Raw genomic sequence first — 20,665 nt, 5'->3', positions numbered from 1 at the left:
GGAATAGGGTGGTGGGGACGTTGGGGATTGCGGTTCGAGGGAGCGGCGATACACGAGAGGGTCCTTATATAAATGAAGGTTGACGAAGGAGAGGAAAAGGTGACAAAGTGAGACGCTGACATGGATCATGTGAATCTAATCAAATTGAGAGAGATTGTGAATTTCTACTGTAAAGATCACTAAGTATGTTCACCTTAAATACATTATGCGCGTCAGTTGGTTATACTGAGTGTCTGGGGTGAAATGTTGAAAGAAAGCAGAGGAGAAGACACTAGACGAAAACTTTGTGTGACCACTTATCTAAGCAAGAAGGATGAAATGGATGCCAGGACAGAAATACATTGAGTTGAGAAGGACAGACAGGGATACAAGTGAGTAGAGGTACAGACAGGGAGAAAGGGAGAGAGAGAAGTATAAGGGCGCGAGTAAGGGCAGTGTCTGTCACTTTAGACAGGTGGTGTTGCAGGAAGTGCTCATCATCTGTAGAGTAGCGACACGACACAGGAGAGGCCAACGGTCAGCCAGCTGGCCAATGGGAGCGAGTGTGATCCACCGATCAGAACTATGGAAACAGACACAAAAAAAGTACAGAGTTGTCTTGTTATTTTCCACACATAAATACTTACAGACACCTTGTTGCCAGGCAATGCTTTGTATTCATGACTGTAAAATGCTTTATACCAAAGTTCCTGCAGAACAGTGAAGATGGCTCACCGGACAACTATCACCCCTATCATACTGCATCACTGCACTATAAAACCCACTGTATAACCAAACAATAAAATGTATGAACAAAGGTCATCAACGAAGGTCCTCTATTTGACATTTAGCAGGAAACAACTATTTTCTATGTAAAGACCTAGTGGCGTAATGTAACTATAGTGCACAAAAAACTGAGGAAAAAACTCAGCAGAAAACTGAGCAGAAAAGGAAGTCGCTCTCCCTCTGGGTGTGTTGTAATCCGAGCTTCTCTGTGCATTTGTCCGTGAATGCTTGTAAGTGCATATTTGTGCATGTGAGCGTGTCTGACTGACTCGCTAATAGCTGCCGTTCTGCACTGCACTAATGCGGTGGTTACAGCTAATAACGCCACACCGATCAACAGCGTTGTGGAGAAACTGAGATCCCACTTCTCAGGTAAACACTGTTACCTCTGTCAGCACTTCTGCTGTTGTTTGAAATGCTAGAGTTGTTAGCACCGTAAGCCACTGCCATGTTGAGAGTCGTGGGGAAGCAATTCCTTTGCTCTGAATATCGATAACTTAAAAGCTTATTTTAAAATGTCTACATGGGGCTTTGCAAGACACCAACACACTAAATGGTAACTGTTGCATTGCATTATCAGCCTGTTACGGAGCACCGTTAATGCTTTTAATTGAGAGATAAAATGATTGCTTAAAGAGAACCAACATTGTTCTCCTGCCTATAACCCAGTAGATATCCGTATTGTGTATGTTTTGTATGTGTTTGTGGATGAATTTCCTTTTCTAGTGAGATGGTTGCAGACTGCAACCAAATTAATACCTCTTTGCTCACTCCTCTCTTTCCAAGACTGTGATAATAAGTGCAACACTGTGGTAATGCTGTTCCTTATAGCTGAAAGGCCATATTCATCATATTAACACTAGTTTGGGGCAAAATGACCTCACACAGTGGCTGTCAATATCACGGTTTTGCACTCTGCAGCTCCCGTTACCACAGTTTCTCAAGTTTTCCAGAAAACTACAGTGGCAAGTATCGCAAACACACAGACGATTCTCTCAGAGCCAGTGTTTGGTTTGTCTGTTTTGGGCTACAGTAGATACAAAGCGATGCTACACATCAGGCTCTGTAAAAGGACCCGCTTTATATGTAGTTATGCAGGGTTCATTCTAATCTAATGAAATATTCCAATTCTGCTAAAATAAACTCAGAAATGCTACACACTGACACAGTTACCTTTTTGTAAAGCCTCCTGTAGACAGGTGTTAGCAAGAAATTCATTCACATTTCTAAAATATGTGGACATTTAATATAATTGTTTTGACCAATTGTCTAACAATAAAAATAATGTAACATACATACGAATCATCAAAGTAAAAATTACTTTGTTCCCCTTATGAAATACACTCAAATTAAAAGGTGTAAATGTTACATGTCATTTTTTTTGTAAACTGTCATAAATAACCGGCTAACCTTGACATTACATTAACCACAGGCTAAGTAGATAACTGCATGAATACATTTATCACTTTGGTCTACGGCTGAGACATGTGCAATGAAAAAGCCCTGGTGTGTAGAAAAATGTAGCGTTATTTTTGTGTGAAGAAAGCACGAGAAGGATTGTAGAAAAATGGATCTGTGTTTTATGATTTACGTGGAGGAAAGTGAGAGATTGTCAGGGAAGAAAGAAAGAGTTGAGTGGAAATGGAAATACGTGGAGGGAGACAGAACCACGAATGAGGGGGCGGATGAGTAAACAAGAAAGAGAAACAGAGATTCACCATTGAGATCTTACACCATGACAGCTTTGAGATTTTAATGAGAAAAATAAGTTACAATTGATGTCATCATCTCCAATATGTGATGGATTGTTTTTCTTCGATTTTTCCCCCAGCAGGTTGTTATTATTTATGCACCGTTATAAGATGCAGTACACACATCTTCAATGTGGTGTGATTGTATTTGTTCAGAACCTTTTTACTGATAAGACTAACCTGCCAGTTAGACGCATGAGACCATCAAAGATTTCCTATTTATTTTCATTTGTTATAATCTTACTCTCACGCACAAAAGCAAAAATACATTCTCTTCTTTTGCATACAATGCTCATTTATACACAGCAGCATTACATTGCAAAACATGCAGCAACAAAATATACATGCATACTGCTCAAAGACATAATTTCATAAATAAAAAGTAGGTATTGTATAAAAAAGATCAATATGATTGCATATCAAGGGTCCGTCCTCCAGGCAGGAAATCAATATTTATAATAAAGCTTTGATCCGCAGGTAGCCCCCCCCGCCCCCCACACACCTTCCAATAGTATATTTCGTGCCAACAGATTGAATTGTGACCTGGTGTTTTACATCTCTGTCTTTCCTTCTCACACAAGGTCTTGAAAAAGAGCAGGCATGTGTATTTCAGTCATTGTGTGGAAATGATCATGGTCTATACATTATACATCTATGTGATCTGTCAGGAAATTTAAATGGCGTTACAAAGATAATGGATTACTGTGGGAGTATCCAATGTATTTGTGTACAGCAGAGGCATTTTAATCCACTCACATAAATCTGAGCCTATAAACCTGCTTCTTTTGTTCTTCAACCATCAAAAAGGTTACCAATATCCAAACAATCACAGGTAGCAATACATTTAAAATGACTACCCAAACTGTCAATGTAAATGCCCACAAGATCTCGCTGAGCTACATCCTGGTGTCAACTTGAACTGTTCATGTGTAAACAAAGACAGGAAGCAAGTTAATTTGAATTAGTTCTGGTTTTGCACAATTCCCACATGTCCACAATATGATGCAGGGAATCCATGTTATAGAAGAGCAATACAGAGATGAGAAGGGAACTCCTTAAATGGTCAAAAGAAAATACAGTAGAAAGTTAAACTGTAAGAGACAAGCTAACTTTCCACCATCTCCTCTCTGAAAACACACAACCGAGCCAGGTAGATCTCTGTAATTTATGCAGGCGGAGTTGCACCAAACATGTCAGAGGCAATCATCCTTCATCTGTGGAGGACCGTAGGATAACAGTCCCCTATGCGTGCATATAGTTAACCTGAAGCAAATGTGTGTGAGAATGAGTCGTCAAATGTGTGTATTTGTGAGCATCCCCGTGCCCGCGGTTGGGTAGAAACTGGTTCCATGTAATTGGGATTTCAAAAAATAATGTACTATAATCTGCCCTGATGTGCAATCATACTGTATTACATTTCTGATGTCTGTAAATGCTGAATATACAAAATGCAGACAAAGAGAACCCATCGGCTATCGGTCTGACGAGAAATAAGCCTCTGGGGGCAAGGGGCTATATTTCTGGGTTCTGTTGTAGCCAGCAGATATCCGGCCCAACATTTCCTTTTATTTTGTGTTGGCTGCTCATTGTTTACATGTACAATTTGATTGTGTCACAAGTAGCCAGTTTACAAGGTAATTTAAACCAATAAAAAGTTTTGAGAAGGCATTCCGGGATACTTATCTGCATTCAACCAAAGCCTGCTCAAACGTGATTGTTTACAAATCTCAGATTACTAATAGAAACCAGTATGCTTCCAGAACCAACATATTCTTTCTTTGTCTAAATCTATATGCATATGAATACAGAATCAGTTTTTAAAGATTTATTTTGAAGATTAGATTAGATTTTTTTATTTTTTTATTCAATGGATTACTTTACTAATTGCAAAAATTGCAATGTACTTTGTATTCAGTAACCTACCCAACCTGAGTTAAATGTAATCTTTCTCCAATCCTTATTATACTGCACGTCTGTAATCTGTACTCAAGACACATGCATTTGTGTTTCTTTCAGTGGCAAAGACTCTTCAGTCGCTTGCCTGATTATTATTACCCATCTGCCACTGTATGTGTTTGCCTGCACAAAACCTGCGGGACACACATATGCGCATACTCTGAGAGCTGCGCTCGAGAGCTTTCCTCTTCCTGTTTACACCTTCATTCATTATTCACCCCATCCGCCAATGGCTTTACAGGCGCACATGTGCACGATTGCACACATAGGCAGACGTATCACAACTGGGGGTTTGAGAAGGTAAAAGCAGGATGTTAATAATTCACTCTCTCATTTGTTGCTGTTTTGTGGTGTTTCCACTCTAATGTCTTCCTTGTAGTCGGTCTGAATAACAGAAAAAGTGAACAAGACCATTCAGGTTCCCACCACATGTTGCTGCATAAAATCCTTCTTATCGTACTAAAATTGTGTTCATACATCTATTGCATGTCTGCTATTTCTAGAAGTGGGTCCCTCCTACCCAAATTGAGGGTGTTGTATGCTGTTCATATACAGTAGTCAAGTCTTTTCAGGGATTTGTCATGTTGGGATGTATGAACAAAACATTGAAATTGTTTGATTAAAACTACAATTACTCAAACTAATACTAAGAATACTTTTCAGTCAAACTAAGTACAGTATACAGTTACGAATGCTCAAATAACATGAAGTTAAATTAATTGTTATGACAACAATTAAAAGATCAGTTGTGTTTTCTACCATAGTAATGAACATGACTTAAAGTACACACATTCTGATTCTTGATGAGAGTGTCCCTATTTCACCGAAGAGCAATGGCAGAGTGCAATAAGAGAACGGTGCAAACTAGCTGTTGTGTTGCAAGTCTGTAGACAGAGAGAATGCAATGAAGGCTATTATGAGAATTTAATGATGTTTATGTGCCTGTGTGTGTGCGTGCGTGCGTGCGTGTGTGCGTGTGTGTGTGTGTGTGTGTGTGTGCGTGCGTGTTTGCATTTGTGTCTTGGCAGCTCTTACTGCAGCTAAACTGCTGGCAGGTTTTAGTTTCATATTCTCTTTCTTCTTTTAGTTCTTGGACCAGTTTCTCTCTCCCCCCACACCCCTCTCGCTCACACACACACACACACACACACACACACACACACACACACACACACACACACACACACACTCACACTCACATCTACTTTTGGTCACTCTCTGTCTTTGACCTTTTCTCTGCCTCCATCTCCTCTCCACACCCTTACCCTTTAGGCTATTTGAGTCTCTCTCCACACGCTTACATGGACATGCACTCATTCCCTGTAACGGACTTGTTATTCTCTCTCACCCTTAAGGCAGAGCCGACCAACAATATTTATAAGTCGCAACGTTATATTTTGCTATTCTATTTATGGGCAGATCGCTTGGTTTGACTTGTCGAGCATGTCAGCATGAGGGGTGTGGAGAAATTGTGGTCAGTTTATGGAGTGAAACAACTCTCCTGGTGGACTGATGCTTAGCCACTGTCTGATCCAGGGGTTTCATTATTTCCCTCACTGCACAGAGATTCCTGTCTATCTCATTCTCCTTCCCTCATGCTCATTTTCTCTCAAAATCTGTATCATAACACACTTTTCTCTAAGTAACAGAACATGTCAACGATCAAAAGCAATGAGAGGTATACGGATGATGAAGGGTAGATGGCTTATAGAAAACATAAGGTAAGAGGGAAAGACACAGGAGATAATAATGCTGGGTGAGGAGGAGACAGCGGGCGGTGGTGTGGAAACTTACAGGATGGAAAGTAAAGGGGAATGTGAAGTAAATAGAGCCATAGAGGCAGAGGAGGGAAAGCAAATGATGACGAGGCTTCCATGCTGGTGCCCTGTGATGTCCACTTGTCATCGTACAGCCCCCACATCAACAACAGTTTCTCTCTGCGCCAAATTCCCACACCTCCCGAACACTAAAGATGAAGTTCAGTTCTCTTTCTCTTGTTCCTTTGGAAACCATGTCTCTACATTAATTCCCTTCTCTGCTGATCTTTTAGACAAAAAAAAATCATGTTGCCTTCCTTATTAAATTCCGAATGCAACTGCATTCACAAAAAATGTGTGTGGATGGCGGCAGTTAATCACATTTGCTTCTTTGGGTTTCTCTGGGTTTTTATGTCTATCTTACCTGTCTTACCTGCGCTGGCGACAGTGTTCTCCTGCTTGCACTTCCCAATGGTGATGGACACGTCATCAATGGCAATATCCCCCTCGAAACTCGGGCCTCGAATTCCTTCAAACACAATCTGTTTTTTCGGGTAAAAGACAAATAGACAGACGGGTGCTGGGTGAGTAGACCGTTTATGACATACAGCATATCTAGTGAGTCGAAAACACAGGCAGGGCCATGCTCGAACAAACTTGACTTAAATTAATATGTAGTGAGTTTTTTTTTTAAGTAATAAATACATTGTTTTTTTCACTGTTTGTTTTTTCTAAATATCTAAATAAGAAGTGTGATGATGAAACATACATTGAACATATAAGAGCTCAAACTGTTCAAATTAATGCATTATATGGCACTAGCTTTGAAAAAGGACAAACAGAGTAAATAAGCAGTGCAGATAACAATATGCAGGTAGAAGAATCCATCAGTATGAAGTATTTACAAGTTGCATTCGTATCCCATTATCATTTATGGACCCACAACAACAAAACCATCTGAAAACTTTCCAGGCCCCATCTTAGCCACCAGCCATCTGGTTTTGACTGACAGCCTAATTACAGTGGTGTACCAAGGCACCCAGCTAATCAAAAACCAAGCGTATTCTGTGTGGAATACGAGGAGGAAAAGAGCAAACAAACAATGGAAGTTTCCAGCACCAAAATAACAACAAAAACAACTCTCACGACTGACCTTGTTATTGGTTTAACTGCAGACTTTGGCACTGTTTCATTTTAAATATGATATTCAAAATGCTTGCAGTGTAATAATTTTTTGGGGGATTTCCACTGCAACATTAATAAGGGATCATTTGATCTGTTTAGTGTTTTTTATTTCTTTTACAGAAATGTGCTCCATGCACAAATTGTTGGATGGGCTCACAAATATAGCAATATTCACCACAACATCTACCATCTAGCCCCTGAGCAAGGCACTGCACCCTCAAGGTTATTCCAGTCACGTTCAGGATCAGGTGTGAATGTGTGTTTGAATTTGATGCTGATGGAAATACTGCCTGCATATACTGTATACCCGTATAGATACTTGTACAATATAGCTAGCAGGTGCATACATAGAGGGGTGCCAAATATGCATGAGTGGCCGCACTTCCAGACCTCCATCTGTTAACACCAATGAGCTGGGCTACAGTATCAACAGAGTATTTAACGTGATAAACAGGCAGAGCAGGCCTGCTGTTAACTTGTGTGTAAATATACCAAGCAGAAAAGCCTGACCCAACCCCATATATGTTCCAAGTAAATAAAACGTGGGGAATGCTGCATTCTCACACTGCTGGGGCATTCCATTACCTGTGTTTTAATCTGGAAGTGTTGCAGCAAACAGCGCCATCAGTTTGAAGTATCAAACAGAAATTCATGAGGCAGATACCAATAACCTATTCATTGCCACGGACAAGGAGAAGCATGACTGTGTGCATGTGAAGTAATATCTCCAGTTCATCCGTGCAGTGTTATCACGAAAAGTCAAGTTCAAGGTGAAAGAAGACAGACAGTGGAAATTGATGATTCCTTAAATGTCCGTCACCTAGTTGGCTCGGTTATTGTAGCTCTTACTCAAGAATCCATGGAAGTGTGTATAAAAGAAACCAAAATAATTTTCCCACTGTTTCTCTCTTTGCGTCTTGCAATTTCCTCCAAATAGAGAGCTCAATCAATTACATTCATAAAGGGGAGGGAAACACAAGAGCAACACCACCTCTTTCCCACTTGCTTTCCAATTTACTCCCTGAGCGAGAGATCTTCTTTGAATGTATAAATAAAAATAATTAGGAGAACCTTGAAACTGATTGGGCTGTGTGGACGGAGAAAGAAAAGAAGTGCAGCAGCACAGGCTGGATGGGTTTGGCTGGTCGGCTCATTTGTGCAAAAAGGCTTATTTATTCACTCGGCAGAAGGTAGCTGTGAGGGAAACTACGGGGTAGTAGAGGGAAGAGGATAATTGGTCAAAAGGCCATGGTCATCTAATTTATAACTGGCTGTGTCTGTGGTTAACACTTTGTTTTATTTATGTACTTTCTTCCTCAAGTCCTGTTTTTTATGTAAACAAATAGAACCAGCCGAGCAAACTGCCTGCCTCTGCGCACCTGTAAGCACGTCTGCACTAAACGGGTTGTAGCAGAGGCACCAGATTGTTGTATTATCACAAGATGAGAAAGATAATTGGGAGAGGGAAGCCAAGAGACTAACACCGGCATTGACACATATGCAGAGAACAACAGCATAAATAACCATTCTACCATAAGACAACGCTGCACAATCATTTTCTCCATGTCAAACTGAATGGCACGGAACAAGGCGATGCCATCAAGTGTATATGGGACTATAATCATTATGTATTATCTTAACTTCACTTAAAAGTAGCCAAGTGAGGCTTTTCTAAAATAAACTTGATAACTTGGACAACTCTGGAATTGGGTGATGAGATTATGGAATGCAAAAATGGGTTCATGGGCCATAAAAGGCTGCTGCTATATCTAGTGTGCCTGATATTTAACTTTGACATTTACCAAATACTCAAGAATCATCACACCGTTTACGAAAAGTAGACTGTACAATCTCTTCTTAAAAAAAGTAGAATCCTCTAAATTCCCATTTCTTGTCATAACAGTGCTCTCTGAAGAACCCAAAGTGAGATAGACAGCTTGTGTGTGTGTGTGTGTGTGTGTGTGTGTGTGTGTGTGTGTGTGTGTGTGTGTGTGTGTGTGCGTATGTAACTGCAGGATCAAAGAGTGTCAGGTTGGAGTTGTGAATGTGTCGTTTTGTCGAGCCTTGTAACCTCTAATGTTCCCATTGACGTGCTGTTCATATACCAGAGGGGACAGAGAGAGAGCGAGAGAGAGAGAGAGCGAGAGAGAGAGAGCGAGAGAGAGAGAGCGAGATAGAGAGAGCGAGAGAAAGAGAGAGATATGTACAGAGCTAGCTTTGAAATACCGCTGCAGAAGAGAGTCCGTGCAATGTGAGGCACACAAATGTGGGTTGGCCTGGTTTCCAAAAAGCCATCCAGGTACCAAACACTGCAAGGAACACAGATGGCCTCTGGGTAATCCACAGAGGAGTGAGTGGGGACACAAATAATCTACAACAACATGTTACCTCTTTTTTTGTAACTCGATTGATTTTATGGGTACATGTAGTTTGTGCTTTAAACATCTCAGTGAACAACCAACTTCAAGGCCAATTCACTCTTGTTATTTTAGATTTGAAAAAGGAACGGGATTGGCAAGCTTGCCCAAGTGAGACAGACGGCGGTTCCATGGAACAATAAAAACATTCAGCAACAGCAATCGCTACAGACATAATGATTGACAATGTAATTCTGAAAATGCTTTTTGTGTATGGGCGGCTCAAACAACAATGTTTTGTTTCTTAAATATTCAATGAACCCAAATCAAGACCAGAGAAGCTCATACAGTGGCAGTTGGCATTTCACGAGTTCACAACTTGAATATACACAGAGAGTAATCATGGCCAGCAGGCAGTAAACTATATCAATTATAATGCTTCCTTATCGGTTGACTTTTTTTGTAAATATTTATCACTGTACAGTCAAAGCCTTGTATTAATGCAAGCCATTGGCTAGGGTACAACTCTTTTACAGAGGCAGGAAGGGAAGCAGTTCTCAAAGACATCCTTACTTTTGTTGGACGGAGGACAAAGAGAGCGGAAATGCAGAGACGAGTGGCAGCACCTCAAAGGCCTTCGGTGTATGCAGTCAGTGAGCTGTGCACCGGACTAGAAAGTTTTTGTTCTTCATGGACATGCTCTCAACATGAAGCAGAAATTAAACAAGCATAAATATGCAGCCACTCCTGCACTCTGTGGAACAAAATGACATTTGTTTCACATAGCAATCTCCTGAGAATTCAACAGAATTAGAAAATCAGAAGAATATTGTTCAAAGGCAAAATTTGAGACAATAGACACAACAAGGCTATCACTCTTTGTGTCTTTCTTGTTAATTAAAGGTAATGGTTTCTATAAATGTAGACAAAAAGAAAAACATTAAACTGTAAAGCACGGTACTCAATCTCTGGAGTATTCAGCTCAGGGCCAGTTAATAGTGGCTGATTCGGCAAATTGCATCCAATTAATGTGATCACATTGCAGTAAACCCTATTTTAGTCGATCTGAACACATGTCACCCATATGTGGCAACCAGACGTGACAAAAGAGTCTGGTACAACTAAACGCAATAAGATTCTTTTAGGCAACCAAAATGGTTACAATTAAACTTTATTAACTGAAAACACACTGTGAAAGGGTTAAAGATGTCAGACGAAAACACCAGACAACTTCATGATAGCGGCCTATCAATCAGAAGGTAGCCACGCCCTAAAGCACAACCTGCTCTATCGACCTATTTTATTATAATGAACATCATGCTGTATTGAAGAAGACTTGAAACTAGCGGTTGAGACCATGAACTCGTGTTAAGAATGTTTATTGTAATAAATCAGGTGAGAAGGGCCATTTTCTCATAGACTTCTATACAATTTTCTTTTTGCAAACAGAGAAGTCAACTATCAGAAAGAATGCCAGTTTAAGGCACTTTCACATTGGCTTCACTTTTCAGACCTGGAGGTTGCTGCCTGGATACCCAACCAGGACTCACAGACCTCCTCTGGACCCTGGTAAAGACAGTAGACAAATTTGACAAACAGGCCTTTGACATGAGAAATTAATGTAATATAACTTCCTAACTTCTATGCAAAAGATCTAAAAAGGAAACATTAAGGCAGATTTAGCATGTAGAGTGGGTGAAACTCGCCAAATGATACTGCTATTTCACTGATCAAAGGGAGAACCACTACCTGTGAAAGTTGATGTATTGTCTTCTGTGGTTCTGGAGTGGAACTTTGTTTAGCCTGAGAAAAAAACCTCTGATGATGTCATAAGTGGTACTGTATGTTGGCTTGGACGCAACAAAAGCTTGTCATAAAAAGCTGAGGCATAGAATTCAATTCACAGGTGTTTACCAGGCAGGGAGGGGGTAATCAAAGATACAATTGAGCTGCATTATAAGAAATGTAGGATCCAATGTTTTTGTAGCTTGAACTATGCTCGGGTAAGGTCATCTCTGCTGAAAGCTTCTGCTACATTGATTTTGGCCTATTTTCTGGTATATCTTTTGCTAGTTTCCTAACGTTATGAAATTGCAATACTATCATCCTATTTCTATTGTATTATAATGTATGTAAAAAAGCAATGCAAATTGAAAATGTTCAGATGTTGCAAAAGCATTGTCAAAAGTACCAAGCCTTGCATCATTTACTTGGGAAAACACAGCAATGACTAACCCAATCCTAAACCTCCCAGCAGCCAAATCCCTGGTCCTCTTGAACAGGCATCTCATCCTCCATAAACATCACTACCAAGAGGCACAGCAATTGACAAAATAAACCGAATATAACCATTCTTTGCAATTTCAACTTGTAGAAAAGAAGCTAAACAGCAACAACAACAAGTGTGTCAGGTTATTCCCATTGTCAACAGCAGACAGCTCAATCATTATTATTGATTGAGAGGAAACCAGCCCTCACCGGAGACAGAGAGAAGAGAGGGGAAGAGTGAGAGACAGATAGAAAATGGGGGCGCTGGATGAACAACAGCAACAAAGGGTGATGGTGGAGAGGCAGCGAAGACAGTTGAAAAAGAGTGAGGACGACGGGTCGAGGGAGAAAACTCAAGAGAGATAGACAGGTATATAGTACATAGATAAATGGGGGTTCATCCTCCTTATTTTATTTTGTAAAGCCCTCAGAGAGCTCTATTCATAACATAAAGTAGTAAGAAAGAAGGAAAAGTCAAAGGAGGGGGAGAGAAAGAGAGTAACAAAGAATGTTTATCAGCTCCTCTCCTCTGGCTGATGCTGGGATCAAGGCTGTATGTTCTCTACATTATTTAACTCCATTTGTTACACAGCAGCGGTGTGTGTGTGTGTGTGTGTGTGTGTGTGTGTGTGTGTGTGTGTGTGTGTGTGTGTCTGTGTGTGTGTGTGTGTGTGAGAGAGAGAGAGAGAGAGAGTGAGAGAGAGAGAGAGATGGAGTGTTAAACAGATAGAGCAAACTGAAGAACTGAAATACCTCTGAAAGTTGTTGTGTAAAAAACATGAATTAATTTCAATGACTAAACCTAAAGTACATTTAATGAATTTAATGATCTCAGTGTGTTACCTAAACTCTGGAAGATTATCTTTTATATATGTTCTGTCATTGGATCATATATGTTAAGGGTGGTGTAGGTTGATAAGAAAGAAGAGGGTAAAATGATGTTGTAACAAACAATTGTAAACCAAATCTGAACAAAGTATGTTCTAAACATATTTGCTGAGTATATGACAATACTGTTGGCATGCTGAGATCCAGTTTACTTAATACTGTGATTTCCATACGGCCCTTAGTGGTTTTAAATATTGTGCCATCATAACAAGATAATAAAGGTTGACTTGCAAGAGCAGGAAAAGCACAGGTGATACACACATTGTTAACTATTCCTCTATGGATAGTGGGGTATGGTTCATCCATTCATATGGAATTTTATAACATAGCTTTTGAAATTAATAAGCTAGCACGGCACTGGACAATTTATGAATCTAGTCCTGGGTAAAGATAAAGGGGCTACTGGCACCGCCATCTCAGGTTATGGACTCGTTACCACAAAAACACATAACAAAACCGATAGAGCAAATACATATTTTACAACACTCTCAGTGGGCATGGGTAAGAGCATATAACATTCTGGTGATTTCTCAATATAAGCAAAGCCTTCATTTGGAATGACATTCTCATCTGTTTAGGTAAAAAAATATGTTCATGGCAAAAAAGGAAAACATCAAGTCAAAGATCCCTACAGAGATGATTCATTTATGTAATTCAAGGACCATCCTAAATGTTTCCCGTACCCTACACACTGCCTCAATATTCCACAGAAAAATGCCAAATATTCAAACTGGAACGTGCGAAGGCCGGGGACTGATATGGCAACAAGATCTTGGCAATGAGATTAGGATGTATGCTTGGATTTAAGGGAATGCAAGAAGCAAGTTTATCCATTACAAAATAGGCTTAATGCAGGATAATGTATGTTGGAAATGTAACAAATAAATGGTCACTTTTCTCCACACTCTTTTTGGAAGGTGAAGAACCTAGAAGTCAATATAACAAGATTGAAAACTTCTATATTATATAATACAGAAGACAAATTTCCTGGACAAACTTGGTCAAGGACACACAAATATGTTATGAACATATGATTTATATAATACATATATTAAACGTACAGTATGTCTGCACAAATCTGAGAGAGGAGGAGAATCATAAAAAAACACACTCATACACCCCTGTGATGGAGTGGACAAACGGGACAGTTTGCATGCAGACATGATAAAGACCACACAAAAGAGAGAGAGAGATATGTGAATAACAGTCATGTATAAAGTAACTGTCAGTTGCCAAGGAGACAACCCCTCTCTTGCATGCGTCCTTCCTCATTTATCCGTCATGCCACTCCTGTCTTTACCCAAGTCACGATACAACCAGGGAGATGAATATTTAAGATGCATTAAGTGCTTTATTGATGAGACAACACAACCTCACATGGCTCATTCCCTAAAGCTCACACCCTATCTTTGTGTGTCTCTAAAACACCTCCTACTTTGCTCACAGAAAACATGTGCAGCACACAGTTCTCTTTGCTGTAGTCTTCTCGACTGTATAATTTATATCTATTACCAGCAGATTGTGATATCTGGACCAATTAGGCTGCCTGCTTTGACACTGCATAGCTACACCGTGGAAAGGACGCGGCTCTCCCTGGCGTCTGCCTCCCCTGGCACAGTATGTGCATAAAGTACACTGCATGTCTGTTGTAAGTGGTGTTTCTGATTCTATTTTCATCCGTGTCATGTGTGCGTCTATCAGCACATATGTTCACTCTGCTGTGTTGAGCGAAAGGTTCTGATTCTCGCTCTCAGAGGCGATACCTTCAGACCGGCCGTGGTTTATGCACATTTTTCCCATTTGGTTCCAAATTGATTTGTTTTCTCGGACGGATAAAGTGCACCTTGTGGTAGAGAAAGCTGACAGATGCATAGAGGTTATGATGCATTCAAGTTCAGGTCAATTCAGTTGACATTTGATATGTTTAAGTTACTAACAAATAACTAGCATCGATAAGCATATGATATGTGTACATGGTGAAAGGATTTTGCAGTAACTAAGAAACTACAATAATGTTATCATTACTGTATGTTCTGCTTTATTAGCCACCATACTGATGTTAGCTATGTGTACTCTTAAATTACTGACAACTGGGTTCATATGCTGCCCTCAATTAAGTGCTATCCTGTCAAACTAGAGCTTTCGTGTACATCGGAGGATGTATCTATGATGCCACTCTAAGGCAGTCTGAAGTGTTTATAAAGTATATGTGGTCAGGTTATGTCTGTGGGGGAGAGATGGTGGTGTGTGAAATGGGGGACTGAGTCACCAGAGAAGACCGCCGTCAGTAAAGGTTCAAATGCAGGTTAAGTAGTAGACTAGTGGCGGCACAAAACAGATGTAGGGCTCTGGCAGGCCTTAAATCACACATACGAACACACACAATGTTGCATTATTTCATCCACCAGCATTGCTATTTATCTGAAATATGATTTTCTTTTCTACCTGGGCTGCCCACTCCGTAGATAAACCGCATGTCCACGGTTATAAATGCAATCCACGCAGCACTGGTGTGTGTGGACGTAGAGACACTGAGGAAGTGGGCGGAGCCAGTTGATCTGCATGACATGCATAGCTGCTTCTGCCTGGCTGTCGGGCTCACGCAGCAGGAGTAGCTAACAACACTACACCAAAACGGTACGGTATAAAGTGAAGGACAGTCTCACAACCACACTGCCACAAGATTTCAGAACTACTGGTTTATCGACTAATGCAGATGAGAGCAGGGACCACACAAAACACAATGCCCCATCCCACATGGTCAGCGTTAGCCATATGTGCAGGAGAACAAAGATTGTACTGTATGTGTGTGTGCAGCACCTTAAGACTTTTGTCTAAGAGACTCCTTAACATGCAAATACGATAACATCTGCACTATCCTACATCACAGAGGAGCCCTAAAACACACAGTAGGCCCACTGTTTCCGACTTAATTTTCCCTTTAATGGTGAGAGGAACATGGTGTTCCAGAGGCATAGTTAATGAAGAGCAAATGCAGCCCCTAGCTAAGGCCTTCAGCCCACATTCATCATGGATTCAATTTCCCCCATGCACGTACAGAGAGTATCTGGAATCATTACAACACAACTAGCAGGCATCCCCTGCTCATAAATAAGCATGTTAATTGACCTGTCATAGATAATTGCTGCAGGGGATAGGAGACTAGTGTAAGTGTGTTTAAAAAAAAAAGTGTTTGGCTGAATGTGTGCATGTGTTTGGATCTATCAGTGTTTATGCATGTTTAAAATAAGGTAGACAGATATATTGAAAGAGCAAGTGTGTGTGTAGGGGTGAATGTTGGGTGTGTTTCAGAGCTATTAGTCTTCAGTCTTGAGAGAGCTGTGTGTGTGTGTGTGTGTGTGTGTGTGTGTGTGTGTGTGTGTGTGTGTGCGCGCGCGCGCGAAGTGGACCAGGGCAAGAATCGACCCAACTGGTCCTCCTGTCCCAGCACAGGGGTCCAGAGAGAAAAATAAGCAGAGAGAGAAAAAAACAGAAGCAGAAAGAGATCGAGAAACACACACAAGAGGATAGAGGCACGCAAAACAAAACCCATCATCATTTTTTGCCCTCATTTTTTAGCCCCCTCTGTTGGGTTGTAAACTCACTGAAGTACACACACACACACACACACACACGCACACACACACACGCACACACACACACACACACACACACACCCACACACACACACACACACACACACACACACACATACAAATAGACACAGTGGATAATAAAATGAGTGAGAGAGGAAGCATCTTGCCCATTCAGAAAGGAGGACTGAGTCATAAAGTTTACTCGGCCACATCCCAACAGGGAAGAGCTAACTGCAAGCGCAGCTGCCATAGAGCCGAAGGGACCTCAATGATGTGTCAACAGACACTGCTCAAATACAGGCGTCGCCTCTGTTATTTCTCTCAGATCATCTTCTTCCACTATTGACTAAAAGTGTACAGTGAACCTAAACTACAGGTGAACTTAAACAAGGAAAACTTCCAGTTCAGCTCAAACTAGGGAAGGTTGTGCCCCATAAGCTTGATATGAACTTGGTCAGAATGCTATGGATCAGTTCCAAATCCCATGAAACTCTTTGAAGGGAGCAACATAAGTAATACCATATCCTTGCTGTCCTAATTATCTTGTTGTTCAATCAAAAACATTTTCTTACAGTACATTGGGTCCCTGTATTCATAGCAAAATGTAGTTTAACCTACGGAATCCCTTTTATCCCTCCCGGCAGTGATTCTGATACTAAACTCAAATTCATCGATACAGAGTATATATCTGATACTAGTGCCCTCTTTTTCTTTTCACTTGAAAACCTGTATACTTCTCTGAGTGGACATAACTGGGATCATTCTTTCTTTTTGTCAGGTAATGCTGTAATTAAACATCTCTTTTTAAAAAACAACTTAACACCCCTGTTCATCTTCCTTCATACATTATTTGATATTACTATTATATTACATTTTCATGACTGTATAGCTACAGATGCATGCTATTTGGATCTTTCAAATCGGTGTGAAACCTTGTATTATGCCCTGAGATCAGCACATTCTTGATGAAGCGAATAATCCTCTGGTTACCATGTGGATAGGCTTGCTGCTGACATTCAGCAGAAAATGAGCTGAATGTTCACTCAGAGGCTCTTATTTATCAATACTCCCCTCAGTACTAAAATGTTGAAATGCTGTACCCACATTTATTCAATAAAAAAATATGCACCCAAGCCTCTCATTTAAAAGCTTGCGTTTAATTTATATGCATCATATTTTGCAATGCATTCATTCGTGTTACTATTTTCACAAATTTGTATGGCTTAATAAATACTAATTAATTCAAGTGGGGAAACTCTCTCATTGCTCACATCCTGAGACTCAGGCGTTGGCAGGGTCACAAATGGGGAAGATGCTCACCAACAAATTATTTGAGTATCTTTTCAATATGATAATTGATCAATATTGTGATGAAATCATATATCGAGAATTCCATAGTCTGTATTGATACATTCTTAATTAAATGAGAAATTACTCAGTACTTTGCATTTTTAAAGTATTTAATTTACACAAGCGGATCCAGAGGTATGTGGTTAATTCATGTACCGGTAGTGTACATGTTTAAGACACCAAGCGCAAGAAGCCCCCCGCGCCTATTATCGGACAAAAAAACCCTGTTTCCTTATTTATGTCCAGAACCACATCGTTGTTTAACTTCATTTAAATTGCTTCAATACCACAACCCTTTTGGAGACTTGTCGTGTAAAAAATAATTAAAGTAACCGTTAAGTTTAACCTTTTAAGCCCCGAATGGACCTATTTAGGTCCTTTTTTAAAATTTTAATTAAACTGTGTAAAACATTACAATAATCATGAACAAATATATTGATGCTACACATCAAATTAAACAAGAGAACCTGGGCTACAATAATCAGTCAGCCATTTCAACACAACTCAAACACCAACTAAAATAATTATTAAAATAAAATAGTTATAATTTTGTCACAAGTCAGCCCACTCTGCATGTTTCCGGAACTAGCAGCCCGTAGCTTGGTGCTATCAGAAAAAGACAAATAGCAAAAAAAGCAAGACAATTCCACACAGATTCCAAATCTATTCACCAAATCCCTCTGCTGCAAAGCATCACCGAGATACGAACCAAAGAACACAGCAACATAAATCGCTGAGTCAGCACATTTTGAATTTTTTTTTGTTGTTGAAAAAATGCATTTCCCCCAGTAAATCCACACTGATACAAGTTTATTTAACACCATAAGTCACATGAAAGTGAAATATAAGGTTTGCTACATGAAAAAATTAAAATGTCACAGATGCGCGAAAATATGCGCAAATGTGCCGAAATGCAAATTTTGGAAACCTCGCCTGAATTCTCTCTGTACTTTACCCAATCTGACTTTGTTCTGCTTCACTTTTTCAAGTGAAAACAGTGCAGAGAGACTGTTCACATATTGTGCGATGATTTGGGAGAGCTTCAGGGCTTAGTGAAGCATCATTTCAAGGAGATAATCATCCTGAAAGTGCTTTTTTCTATAGGCGGACCTGGAACTTCTATTTGTTCTGTGTTTCAATCTTTATTTACTTTTAGCCAGCAACATATATACTAATATTTACACATCTGACCAAAAGCTCACAAGGGTTGCCTTTATTATAACACCAAAATTATTCAAATAGCTCTTGTGGTTGCAGAGATACACCCTTTTTAGTTTGGGTATACTATTTCGAGCTAAATCCTAAAAAATGCCTTGGGGCTCCGTCAGCTCCGTCAACTTCTACGGCGGACCGTAAGGTTTTACTAAATCCTTAATAAGTACCCCTTATAACATTGGATTTCACTAACAAACACATCTCCGTGACCCTACGGGCTTGTGGGAGTCTAAAAATAAAATATAAGCATTCATCCACGCCTGAAAAATCACAACACGGCCAGAGTATTTTCTTTTCTTCCTGCGTCTCACGTTTCCTCGCCCTCAAGGCTTCCTGTTGTGCTCACGCTCCTAAAACCACGTCATACAGCAAGTGCGGAAGCAGACGGAAATTTGAAGTCCCAGCATGCACCATTTAGACAACGTTTTGGTATAAAATAAGTACTTTTTCAATTTTTTTACTGAACGACACAGTTTTTTTGGGTCTTCTTTGGGTCCTAATCTTTCCAAAAAGGTGTCTTGTTAGTATGTGGAATGTTGTTAAGGCCCTGAACCATACAGTTCGGTGACCGCTCGAGAAGTCATTTTTGGGAAATCTGGCTCATATCATGCTGGAAGATCATATATGTTATACAAGTTATTTTTTGAAAAAAACAAAAATTTTCACAAATAAATTCTGAAAAAGATTATATACGACTTGTATCATAAGTCATACGACTACTTGAACTACTTGAACACGAGAAAAAAGAGGTACAGACCCCCATGGGGGTCTACGGTCTATGATTAACCAGAAAACTGCTATATCATGATATGCATACTGTTATTGTAATAGGAAACTACCGATATCGTAATAAAGTATGTGGCTATGTCCCAGTTCTACATTCACTGAGGAACAGAAAAGAGATGTTGGATGTGCTAACTTTGACATTGTTGTAAATATTAGGTGGGAATAATTCTGGGGGCTCAAACATAAATCTAAATGTGATGGCTGTATCTGGCTCTTTAGAGTTTCAAATGTCACTGTGGAGAATTTCCTGTGAAAAATTAATCAAATTACAACCAGCGTTCCAAGCCTAATTCTACTGGAATTCCCTTGATTCATGAAAGCCACCCGAGTATAAAACCCTGCCCTGTTCTATCTCAGCTGCAGTGGAGGCTTTCCTCTTCGGGAAAGAAGCAGTATAGGAAATGTCTTGGAGATAAGAGATAAATACAGTGAATATATAATCATATAATTCTATTTTGTTTCTTCTTCTTAGAGAAAGACAAAGCAGACCTGACAATGCTGTCGGCACGTGGTGGAAATTAACCCTCAAGAGGCGAGCGCTGGAGGCTGATTTCAATTCAGAGGTTGAGTTCTTTCAACATCAAGCAAACAGTTGTCAACTGCCAACAGTTGACCGAGTCTTATGCCTTTAAGCCAAATTATACAATATATATATCAGCTGCTTAGTGCAAGTGTGCTTCTTTAAGAAGCACAAGCTCTTAGGTTTCATCCTCTGGTCTGTTTTACGCATACTTTTCTTTATAACGAAAGACATATTCATAAAATATTATTCTGCTGGTTTACTGTATTCT

General features: G+C 39.9%; 1 protein-coding gene across 1 annotated transcript in view; it reads right to left on the bottom strand.

Annotated features, from left to right (window-relative positions):
• Positions 1-469: 469 nt before the first annotated feature.
• Positions 470-20,665, bottom strand: part of mdga1 (MAM domain containing glycosylphosphatidylinositol anchor 1) — a 155,449-nt gene continuing 135,253 nt past the window's right edge. The window contains exons 16-17 of the mRNA XM_079217279.1: positions 6,654-6,771; positions 470-562 (exon numbers count right to left, since the gene is read on the bottom strand). Of these exons, the coding sequence (XP_079073405.1) occupies positions 477-562; positions 6,654-6,771 (204 nt within the window). The 3' untranslated portion in view covers positions 470-476. The remainder of the gene's footprint in view (positions 563-6,653; positions 6,772-20,665) is intronic.

Source organism: Taurulus bubalis (genome assembly GCF_910589615.1).
Source record: "Taurulus bubalis genome assembly, chromosome: 4".
Lineage (NCBI taxonomy): Eukaryota > Metazoa > Chordata > Actinopteri > Perciformes > Cottidae > Taurulus > Taurulus bubalis.
The sequence above is the reverse complement of the archived record's forward strand: the minus strand, read 5'-3'. Positions and strand labels throughout refer to the sequence as shown.